The sequence below is a fragment of the Anabas testudineus genome, chromosome 11 (genome assembly GCF_900324465.2).
Source record: "Anabas testudineus chromosome 11, fAnaTes1.2, whole genome shotgun sequence".
Lineage (NCBI taxonomy): Eukaryota > Metazoa > Chordata > Actinopteri > Anabantiformes > Anabantidae > Anabas > Anabas testudineus.
In genome coordinates this window covers 3,611,319-3,623,211 of record NC_046620.1, presented here as the reverse complement: position 1 = coordinate 3,623,211, position 11,893 = coordinate 3,611,319, and the positions used below count along the sequence as shown (strand labels likewise).

Here is an 11,893-nt window from a genome sequence, read left to right as displayed (position 1 = left end):
TTTAAACTGGTCCGTTATGCAAAAAAGGCTGGGGACCACTAATTTAATGCATAGTGTTGGTTTGCAGAGTCAAAAGGAGTAATCACAAAAAATATTTCATCATCTTATTGTTTTTCAAGTGCAAATGCAAAAACATATAGTACAGAATTAACACATACTACAGTACTAATATGTAATTTTGTTGTAGAAGAATAATTTAACAATTAACAGAGGTTGAGTTCAGAGGCCTTATTGGAACTAAAATACTAAAATTACCTAAATGGTAATATATTCACCTTCATAGATAATGTATTAGAAGATTAATAAGGTCTTTAAGATTTTATTTAGATTTATTAGTGCATAAAAATATAAAGATATTCATGAAAGTCCAAGACTTTATTCTTTATCCACTCTTAAATCTACAATCTTCTCTGGTAGGTAATAATAATAATAATAATTATATAAAATAATTTCTAAGAGTTTGAATGTCACAGTCAATTCATTTCTCCAATCTTCTTCCTATAATCACTGGGAGTTAGTTAAGACACATTGTTAATGAGACAAATTCAAGGACTTATATAATGGGCTACAAGTTCATTAAAGATCATAATAGACATTATTATTGTTATTTATGTGAATAAACCAATCAAAAAGAATAATTTAAATCAATTTAACATTTATCTTGAAGTGATACAATAAACACAATAAACCAGAAAATACGATTTATTTAGCAGAATATCTTTATGAAGTAAAAACATCAGTTACATGTAATAAACATGTAGTTTACTGTTATGAGCTGTCATTCTATCTGCACAACACAAAACAGTGATGTAGCTGCTGTGATCTGTTGAATCTGGATTTCTTTCTGGAGAATCTGAGGCTACAAACAGAAGTGTAATTAAAGTTAAAACAGCCGAATTATGGAGCAGACTGGATGAATAAGAGTCAGTAAGTTGAACTTTGGGGTTACACATGCAGGAAAAACTGATCATCTCAGACCTCTTTGTTTTTTCATAGTTACATGATAAAACTTGTTTCTTTGCACAACTTGTTTATCTAGTTTATCTATTTCTTCATCACCTCAACACCCACATAAACAGACGTTGAGTATTAGTTAGACTATTAGTTAAAGGTTAAAAGAGACACATGTACAGACAGGTACATCAGGACGTCTCTTCTGCTGATTCTGCTACAGATCAACGAGTACTGTCTTCATTTCCACCAAGAATATTCGAGGTTGGATTTATTATTGGCTGATGATCTGATGTGATCTTATAATCATCCTGCTTGAAACTAACAAAGCAACAATCAGTAAAAATGTGTTGAAACTGAGAAAAATACTAATTTAAGTTGAACTGAGAAAGATTTTCTCCAGTCAGTTGTTACTTTCTCAGTAATCTCATGCCCTACTTAAATCTACATTAGTCATCACTGCTGATAAACCTGTGTGAACATCTGTGATAACCTTAATTAAACTCTTCCTTATTGCCACCACTCCTCTAACACCTCCTCAGTGTAGTGTTACTGTCTGTGGAAGAAAGTATGAGAAAAAAGACAAGGAAATGGGTACAGTTGTGTTACCTCACCTCTCCTTTTAACATTTTTGTTGTTGTCAACTAATAAAATAATTAATGACTGTATAATAATAATGACGTACTCACTGTGATCGTTCAAGCTGTTTCTCATGGGCCTGAAGCTAGAAAAGAAAAAAGAAAAATATGTAAACTGTAATATTTGGTATCTGTATGTTTTCATATGTGAAATAGAACAAATGAATTAAAATGTTTTTAAGCAGTAATTTCTTAATAATTAAACATTTAAAACTTCTTACTGTTTGCTGGCATGAATGCTAAAATACAAAAGAGACATCAAAATATTAAATGTAATAAAGAAGAATAAAGATTTTGTAAAGATGCATCTTTAGAACGACTCAGTGGAAAATCTTTACAGATACATTATTTTAAAACATCTTTGTCTCTCACCTATGTACCTCCTGAACCAGAGGCAGAAGCGGAGGCAGCAGCATAACAGGAGCAGCAGTCCTACAACTACTCCAATGACAACAGCAACAGGAAACGCTGAGGGAGGAACTGGAACCAGAACAGAACTGGATGAGGCTCGGTACATTTAGTTTATGGAATCAACTTAAAGTTTATAAAGCAGATCATATAAATGTGAAAATCAAGTGGTAAACAGCATTTTAAAGTGTATTTCATGTCAGCAGTTGGTTTAGGGTTATCACTTCCTAAAATAAAGAGAGATCAGAGCCAGGACCCTTGTTTCCCACTTACATACAGTGTTAAACACTAACATGTAATGTTGAAGTCCAGACATACGTTTTCTATAAATTGACAACAACAAACTCTTTAACATCTGACTCCAGTTTCATTCAGGGACACAAACATCAAGATCATTCAGCTTTTGTTACCTTCATTATTAATAATGTCAGTCTTACCCCTGTTGCTCTTGATCTTAGCTTTGTCCAGTTTGGTGATGGTGATGTTCTCAGCACCAGAGAACTGAAACACACAGTCGTACCTGCTCCAGTCTTCAGGTTTGACTGAGGAAATGTTCACATCAATACTCATCTGGAAGGTCCCATCATGGTTGGGGAGGATCTCTCCATGCTCGACGCCCTCGTGAATCTCTTTTCCATCTTTCCTCCAGAACATGTCGGCTCTGTCAGGGTAGAAACCTGTAGCGTGGCAGCTGACTGGAGAGGAGGGAGTCTTCTGGAGGAGAGACACTGAGGGGAGATCTAAGGACAGAGAGATTCAAACTGAGAAACACTGTTTCTAACTATCTAACTATCCACTATTTATGGATTTCATGAAAATTGCTAAACCAATGTAACTATTAATATTAAATGAAGATAAAAATATAATTGGACTATTTATATGAACATACTGTAGTTGTGCCTGTGAAATTCAGGTCATCAGGTCACTGAACTCTACCTGTTCTCAGCAGAGAGTTATTCTCATAACTCAAATATGTCTTCAGCCATTTCGGGTAAGTCTGAGTGATAAACTCCACACGCTCTTGATTTGAAGCTTTGTCAGCATCCCATTCCTGTTTGATGGTGACAGCCTGCGGTTTCAGAGCGACCCATGTCTGTGATTTCAGGTCCAATGACATTAGGTCTTCTCCATCGTAACCACACTTCATTAAACCAGTAATCGCTCCAGTGGTTTCATCCAATTCACAGCCACGTATCACCTGTAAAATGTGGACACCTGAGAGAGACAAAGACAACACAGACTTTAATTAACGATGACTTTCCTGTGGAATGATTAGTTGGTTCAGCCATAACATCTTCCAGATGGAAATTGATGAGAAATTTTCAGTGAAACAAAACCTACCGTCAGTTTGGTTGTAGAGCTCCTTTATACGATCACGTCTCGCTTTGTACAGTTCAGGCAGGATCTCAAAACACTGTTGAGTGATTAATTTCCACAGCTGGTTTTCATCTAATATTTTTTTCCACGCATCTTGTTTTACCTCCAGCCTCTTGTTGCTGTCGCAGTAACACACCTCTATGTCATCGACCATTAAAAGCCCCATAAACTCTGGGAGGTTTGAGATTCCAGCAGGTGAAGTGAGCAGATACTTCAGGGAGTGTTTCGCTGTGGGACAGGACCAGTTTGAAACAAAGAAATAAGAAACTCAAGCCGGAGATGATGTGATGCAGAATCAGAGTAAATGTGTTCTTACCTGACGATGAAACGCAACAGAAGAGCAGCAGCAGAAAACAGGGTTTTATCATGTTTTCAGGAAAACGTGTGGTGACGAGCAGAGAGAGAGGTTCAACCGACCTGTCATGCCAGAGGCAGGAGGCTGGATCCTGGCTTCAGAGATTCACACACAGTCTCTTTCCAGTGGAAGAAACCATTATTGTAATGAAACACGCCCCCAAACACACCCCTGTATTCCAGCTGTGGATTGGTCCAGTTGTACAGATGACAGACTGTGTTTGTGTTTCGGTAGCTTCAGTCAGTTCTGTCACAGAAATCAACTTCAGTAAATGAAAACCAGAACCTTGGACCAGTTAAAGTCATTCTATCACAAATACATAAAATAATAAATTAATTATCATAACATTTTGTTTAATCAATCTGTAATAGTTGCTCATTAAAAAATATTTGTTTTCTGCACTGAAGTCTTCTCATCTTCACTTTGAACCTGTCAACACAGATTAAACAATAAACAAGTGGAATAGTTTATAATCTATATTTAGACAATATTCATGTTCATTCTGTGACCAGTTTTTTTTGTTTCCAGCACTAGTGGGAAGAAGCTACTAGAACTAGTCACTAGGGTGACTTTTTTAGATAATTCTATTTTATTTGAGTATTTTCTTTTTATGCCACATATCATCATCATGTAATAAATAATGTACATTTATGGGTGCAATTCCATCAAAAAGGTATTTTTCCATCCTTAAATCTCAGATGAACAATTTGAAGTCAAATTGATTTAAAATATTCAATATTTAACAAAAATGAAATGATCTTTCAGTCTAATGACCAGATTTAGAGCAGTCGCCTACGAACCCCAGGGTGAGTGGTTTGATTCCCGGTTCCTCCTGGCTACTTGTTGAGGTGTCCTTGGACAAGACACCGAAACCCCGTAGTAGCGCCGACTCAGTCTGGCAGCTGTCCAAAAATGAATTTCCCCAAGGGGATCAATAAAGTATACATTATTATTATTATTAACTAGAATAAAACATTTGTAAGCCCATGTTTTATTCACAACAGAACATAGAAAACATCAAATGTTTCACCTGAGAAAATGAATAAATGAAAATAAATAAAATCAGTCATTTTGAAATTGATGGGAGCAGCACATCTCAAAAAGTTTAGAACAGGGCTGAGTTTCCCACCGTGTAGCACCTTATCTTCTTTAAAGAACAGTCAGTAAATGTTGGAAATGTTGGTCCTCTTCTTGTCTGATGGAGAATTTTAACTGTTCTAACTGTTCAAGTATGTGGTTTAGTGTTGTCCTGCTAAAATATGCAGGTCCTCATCAGGATGCCGCTCTAAAACCTGAATAAGTCATTCAGCACTGATGGCACCTTCCCAGATGTGCAAGCTGTCCATGCCAAATGTACACCCCCATCCAGTCAGAGACACAAGCCTTTTAACTGAGGACTTTTACAGTAACAAGCTGGTTGCTCTCCTCTTTAGTCCAGAGGACATGGTGCACATGGTTTACTAAGAGAATATCCCATTTTGATCTGCCTGACCACAGATGATTTTAAATGATCTTTGGCCCAGAGAACACAGCAGCTTTTCTGGATCATGTTCATATTTTTGGCACAGTGCAGTGATGTCCATCCATGCCTGTTTTTAATGCAGGACCTGAAGATCACCGTCATCTAATGTTGCATTTTAGCGATGGCTCTTGCTCAAAATGCTGATTTCTGCAGATTCTTTTGATCATTTGATGATATTATGTATTGTAGATGATGATATATTTAAAGTCTTAAATACGTATATCTACTGTAATACTTAACTGTACATTACCTGTGAGTTAAAATATGTACCCAATATGTTGTTTTACTTTATTACAGGGCTCATGAATTACGTTGCTAACAGTCAGCACTCGTTATTTAAAAGCTAAATCTACAAAAACTAGTAAAAGATCAGTAAGAAAGCTTAATGTTGGTAGGGTAGAAACCTGTAGCGTGGCAGCTGACAGGAGAGGAGGGAGTCTTCTGGAGGAGAGACACTGAGGGGAGAACTGAGAAAAGAGAGATTCAAACTGAGAAACACTGTATGACAGCAAATCTGAGAGAGGAGCTGAAGGGGGTTAAATTAAAGACAGTAGTTTAGCTAGTTGAACAACATCAGTATCATCCACAATGACTTTCATGTGATGATTTTTAAAATGTATTATCTGAATATCATCAGTAAAATTTCCAAATGTCACGGCAACTCTTCATTGGATGTTCAGACATTTAATTCTGTACCAAAAATATCAACCTGCTGGTTCTAAAAGTTAATAAACAAATATGATGACATAGTTAAAAATTAAAGATCAACTGATGGAAAGACTCACCATCCTTGTCACAACAGTACATATTAAATACAATATAATAACCTCTATTAACATTATAACTCATGAAATGTGTCCATGAATTTACATCATATCATGTAACGTTACCTGGTCTCAATGGAAAACTCTTCTCATAATTCAAATACTTTTTCAGCAGCTCAGGGTAAATATGTGTGATTGAAACAACAGCCTCTTTTATTCCAACTTTGTCAGCATCCCATATCTGTTTCATGGCGACCGCCTTTGGTTTCAGAGGGATCCAGTTCAACTTATTCAGGTCCAGTGACATGAAGTCTTCTCCATCATAAGCATCATGTAAAAAACCAACAACTTCTCCAGTGTTTTTGTCCCAATCACAGCCCGTAAGGATTTGTAAAACGTGGACACCTGATGAAAAGACAGAGAAAGACAAACAGCAAAGACTGCAGGTAACAATGATAGATGGATGATATTTCTAGTGGAAGGATGATCTGTTAACACTTTACAATACTGTACACAAAAATGCAACTAGTCAAGGAGGAACTAATAACGCTCCAACAAGTGCTATATTGGAGGTTGATTTGTTACTATCAAACAGACAGGGAGATACTACGTTAATCTTTATGTGTAGTTAATAAATTGTTCAGAAGTAGCTTCAGAAAAAAATATGAATTTAGTAACATACTGTATAGTAAATTGTGAAATCTGGTGAGTTAATAGAGAACAGGCTGGAAGATTTATTATTTTAATGAAAAATAATTTCTGACTCAATATGTCCTGATTGAGTCAGAATCAGCCGCTGTGAGAAGTATAGTGAAAACTAAATTAATAGAATTAATTATTATTTTTGTGAACTTCAGAATTTTTTTCATTACGCTAACAGTAATTTAGGGACTTCAGAAAATTGACTTTGAGTGCATTTGGTTCTGAATATAAGCTCCCTGACAACCTCGCTGCTCACTGGACACTATTAGAAACGATGGTAGCTGTTCTCTAATTGGTGAGATAACTTTATACAGTGATAGCGAAACAATGAAAGGAATATTAGCTGCAGCTGTCAAGAAGAACGTTTCTAATGTGGAAAAAAAAACACTACTGCATTGTGACTGTTCTGGATTCAAAGTAAAGTGTCTCAGTGAGAGTTTGGTAATATTATAAGGATGGAAGTAAACTTGACATCATTTCTTAAGTTGTATATTTTACTATTTAATTTTATTTTCATTTACAGTAGCAAGTTAATCACTTTTCAGACAAACATATCTGTCTGTTAATATGTCTATTTATCTTTTCTTTGCTTTAGATATAAAGATAATAATTTCCTCAAGCACCATTGCTGGCTCAGTGTCACATATTGTAGATGAAACTGAAACAGATTCTCAGCTAATTATGTGGAGAAGCTGGTTTACATCAAACATAACATTCTTCTAACTTTTTCAAAAAAGGCCTAGTGCACCTTCTGACAGCAGTAATATATTTATGCTTAAACTCTGTGAGTTATTTAGATTTTATATTAACTGAAATTGAGTGACATGTTTTTTAAATTACATGCACACAATAGATTAACTTATACAGTTAATCAGACTAAACAGGAGTTCATTAACCAGAAATCTGTTGTTAATATTTACATTTTTGTGTGAGAGAGTTGTGTTGTGTTCAAGTGTCTCTGTAATAGTCTTCTTGTGGCATTTCAGTGAGTAGCAATCACAACTCATCATTTGCTTCTTTAGATATTTTATTTACATTATTATTCAGTCTCTGTCACCACTAACCTCAACCCAGCAACAACTCAGAGAAACTAATTATTATCATGAGACATATAGAGATTCACTTTACTTACTTTACTTAACCAGTTAAGACGTTAAACATTAAGTATAAGATCAACATACATAAGAGAACAAACTTTACCTTCACTTTGGTTCAAGTGCTTCATGAAAGTATTAAGTGTGGTTTTAAAGAAGTTATGCAGACTCTCAAAACAGTTAGAAATGTATTCCTTCAGGAATTGAGGGTCGTCTTCCAATAATTTTTTCCCCGCATCCCGCTTTGCTTCCAGCTTTTTGTTGCTGTCACAGTAAATCGCCTGAATGTCATCAATCATTAGAGTTATCATAAACTCTGGTATGTTTGGGATTCCACTAGAGGCAGTTAAGAAAAGCTTATAGGAATGTTTCACTGTTGAATAAAAAAAATATATAGTATAAATACACACATGATCATCATCTCTCTCGTCGTACATGACATATTCACTATGATTGAGTTGAAACATGATAACTATTCTTACGATGGTTAAGTAAAACTAAAACTTAATAAAGAAAATTGTTTATATATTTTAAAACGTGATCTTACCTGATGATGAAACGTAACAGAAAAGGAGCAACAGAAATATGGTTCTCATATTAAATGGATTTGGTTCAGTTGAGCTTTTATCACAGTGACAGATGAGAGTGTTTAGACTCGTCTCAACAACTCAGTCTCTTCTGGAAAACAGACGAGAGCAGGAGGCGGAGACGAGATGCTGCAGAGAAGACGGAAACTTTACTAGCAGCGTTCAAGCTGCTGATTGTGCTGGAAGTAGCAACACTCCATTTCTGGTGGGTGAGGGGGTGTTTCCAACCTTCCTTCATGTCTCTCAAACCACTTGTCTTCTATGTCCAATAAGCGAAGGCCCTGATGAGTCCTGGTTTGACTCCTGATGAGTCCTAGTTAGTGTTGTACTTGTGGATGATGTGAGGCATGATGTGACTGCTCGGTTAAGGAGGAGTCATCATTAAAATCATGAGTCACAACATTTATTCTGTAATAGAATCGATCTTCACAGTGAAAACTCTGATAACGAGTTATCAGTGTGCATCACAGGTAGCTGTCAGCCACAAGTCATATTTGTCATATTGATATTGTCATCATAAAAAGGCCGCCCAAACCCTCAGGAGTGGCTTCAGAAGGTGGAGATATTTAGTGCAATCCTCAAGACTTTAATTAACCTTTAGATGGGACTCGACCCAGTAAAACTAGCTCCACATAGACTTATGGAAATCTCCCATATTCCCATTAGAAAAGAAAAAATGTCTAGAAACCTAGACGTGTTCTTTAAACCTTCTTCAAACTTTTTAAATAAAAAACATATTCTGCTAACTTCTTTGGGATTTGAGCGTATCCAGAAAACCTTCTCAACTTTACTGCAGAGTCACAGCTTCAATTTTAGTTTCAGTCTAGAACTTTTAAAACTTTTTCATCTCATATTCTTGCTCCTCTAGATTAATTATTTGTCTCTTATACATCTTACACTTTGTCTCAATCGTGACTTGTCTTATCGAGAAGTTCTCTCAGGGCTTAATACAACAAAGACGTGCTGCTCGTTCTTGTGTTGTTGTTCTCTTGTTTGAAGTTTTTATGTTTGAACCTCATTAACAGAAAGTGTGCGTCCATTATTTTCATAATTTAACTCGTGACAGAAGTAGTTGACATGATATTTATTGTTTTCATACCTTATTAGAAGAAATTCCCTTTGTGCAGATTGTGTGAATCAGATGATGAGCTGTAAGAGGAAACATACTCTTAATGTCCAACATACTGTATCCTACACTAATCCTATCATGTATGAATTTTGAGAACTTCAGTCAAGATTTTTTAAGGTTTTAAGTTATACTCTACTTCTGTGTCACGTGAATTTTCAGCTCATAGATCAAAAGTTTTACCTTTCATTTGGCTAAAATACCCAGACAAATAATTTCAGTTGTCACTGTTGTAAATGCAACTGCAGGTTTCACATCTTTGGCAGCAGATTGTTGTGTAGTTGTGAGACCAGTGATGAGACCAGTAGAGGTTCAGTGGAGGAATTCTGACTCCATCTAGTGGAGAGAAAACTAAATCATCTCTTTTAGTTGCTATGAATCACTGTGTTAGTGCAGTTCAGCAGAATCCACTAGTTTTTAGTCTCTGTAATTCATGTAGAGTCAGATATTTAGTGAAATGATAATATTTAATATGACACATCAAATGTGAGACAGCGGGTTTAGATGAATGACAGTTTATTGTAAGTGGATGGTGAATGGATTAAATCAGCAGGGAGATTGGGAAGAAAAAAACAAGAACAAAAAGTAACAACTAAACATGGCAAAGAGCATGAAAAGGCACAAAACAAATTACCAACAAAAACCTAGAGCGTCAAAAACAGTAACAAAATAAAAAACCAAAAACACGCTGATAAACCGGGAAAGTATCAACAGAAAGACACTAAAAAGGTAGAAACTTACAAAAGCCAAGCTAAGGCACAATGTTCTAAGGGGGAAAAGAGAGCAAAAGGTGCAAAACATGAGGCAGGCTAAATCCAAACAGAGCAAAACAAAGACAAGGTGTAGGAGAAGACAGGGGCAGGAAACACAAGCAAACTGATCAGGGGATAATCAGAGAGCAGGGACAGAAAAATAAACTAACAGGGGCAGGACAAGGCAGGGGTTGTGATACATGTCAAAGAAGTCTTTCTTTAGCTTCCTAATCTTTTATTTAACTCTCTTTAGTCTCAGTGTTTCTGTAACTAAAAACCAGTTTGACCTGCTTCTATTTTTAGTTTACAGTCATTTTCATTTTGATTCATAGACCAAAGGTTGAGATTAGTCAGCGTGCTGTTTATTACCATCTGTCAGTGATTTGTTTTAAGTGAACCAACAGCAAATTTAAATAGTTGATGTGCACAGGTTTTGTATAAGTAAACAAACAAGATGCATGGAGCTGAGTTAATAAATGCAGAGTGATGTCTGCAACAGGTGCATAGAAACACTATGTAGACCTCTTTCCACTCAGTATAAGGTACAAATGTTTAAGACATCTTAATTCAACACATGGAAACTTGTTGTTTCTTCCTCATTCCCACCACTCCTCTGATACCTCTTTAGTGTAGTGTTACTGTCTATGAAAGAAAGTATGACAAAAAAGATGGAGGCATGTTGTTAAAGTAAATTATTTATTTATTTATTTATTTATAGAGAAGAAGGAGCATGTACAGAGAGAACAAGATCCAAGCCCCAAGAGTGAGCCTTGTGGGACTCATGAGAGAAGTATAACTTGTAATAGTTAACGGAAACACAAAACCATCTATTGGATGGGTGCAAAGAGAACCAGTCTAGTGTAGCAGCTGTTGTTCCAGCCCAGCACTTCAGAGGCTCCAACAACATGTGGTGATCTACTGGATCAAAAGCAGCACTGAGATCTGGGGGGAGAAGAACGGAGCACATACCAGCGTCTTCATTTTATATTCATGATACTGACCCGTTGCCTATTAACCTAATAAGTTGTGAGATTTTACAGGTAACAACAAATTCAATAATAAATGTGTACTAATAATGAAGTACCCACTGTGATTATGACACTTGTTTCTCATTCTTATGATCAAGAACCGGATTTCTGTCTGATGGGTCTGAAGCTTAAAGCAGAAAATAAAAACATTTATATTATTTCAAATATTTTCATAGGTGAAATTGTACAATTACTAAATTTCTAAAGCAGTAATTAATAAAAAATGTAAAACATCTTACTGTTTGCTGGTTTAAAGCCTAAAATAGAAAAGAGACATCAAAATATTAAAATGTAATACCCAAAATAAAAACTGACACGTCACACAAATTCTGCTCCAAGTCTTTACAGATGCAATTTTTAATTAAAAACCTTTATTCTTTCAAAATAAAAACTGATTTCAGGTGTATTGATTTGAAAGAAATATGCGTGATTCTGCATGATAAAAATAGATTTTCGAGGAATGAATGAAAACGTATTTGTCTCTCACCATTCATTTTCTTCTTATTACTCCAGATGAAGAGTCCAGTGATGGACAGGAGCAGCAGTCCTACAACTACTCCAATAACAGCAGCACGAAACTCTGAGCGAG

General features: G+C 35.7%; 2 protein-coding genes across 3 annotated transcripts in view; both read right to left on the bottom strand.

Moving 5' to 3' along the window:
- Positions 1 to 8,458, bottom strand: part of LOC113154484 (major histocompatibility complex class I-related gene protein-like) — a 166,238-nt gene extending 157,780 nt beyond the window's left edge. The window contains exons 1-4 of the mRNA XM_033326226.1: positions 8,359 to 8,458; positions 7,918 to 8,184; positions 6,142 to 6,420; positions 5,656 to 5,718 (exon numbers count right to left, since the gene is read on the bottom strand). Of these exons, the coding sequence (XP_033182117.1) occupies positions 5,656 to 5,718; positions 6,142 to 6,420; positions 7,918 to 8,184; positions 8,359 to 8,407 (658 nt within the window). The 5' untranslated portion in view covers positions 8,408 to 8,458. The remainder of the gene's footprint in view (positions 1 to 5,655; positions 5,719 to 6,141; positions 6,421 to 7,917; positions 8,185 to 8,358) is intronic.
- LOC113154493 (major histocompatibility complex class I-related gene protein-like) lies at positions 685 to 3,840 on the bottom strand. Of its 2 annotated transcripts, none has more exons than XM_026348741.2 (8): positions 3,691 to 3,840; positions 3,339 to 3,602; positions 2,934 to 3,212; positions 2,435 to 2,737; positions 1,962 to 2,069; positions 1,811 to 1,828; positions 1,637 to 1,675; positions 685 to 1,507 (listed from the first exon to the last, which is right to left on the bottom strand). In XM_026348741.2, exons 1-7 carry the CDS (start codon positions 3,740 to 3,742, stop codon positions 1,662 to 1,664), a joined length of 1,038 nt encoding a protein of 345 aa, XP_026204526.1. In that variant the 5' UTR covers positions 3,743 to 3,840; the 3' UTR covers positions 685 to 1,507; positions 1,637 to 1,661. The 2 variants fall into 2 exon arrangements, with proteins under 2 accessions (XP_026204526.1, XP_026204525.1); XM_026348740.2 differs by having other exon boundaries at positions 1,641 to 1,675.
- Positions 8,459 to 11,893: the final 3,435 nt, after the last annotated feature.

Coding starts and splice junctions, on each gene's coding strand:
- LOC113154493 (XM_026348741.2), bottom strand. CDS start 3,742: ATGATAAAACCCTGTTTTCTGCTGCTGCTCTTCTGTTGCGTTTCATCG. Junction 3,213..3,338: donor GCTCTACAACCAAACTGACG/GTAGGTTTTGTT, acceptor TGTCTCTCTCAG/GTGTCCACATTTTACAGGTG. Junction 2,738..2,933: donor TAACTCTCTGCTGAGAACAG/GTAGAGTTCAGT, acceptor CTCTGTCCTTAG/ATCTCCCCTCAGTGTCTCTC.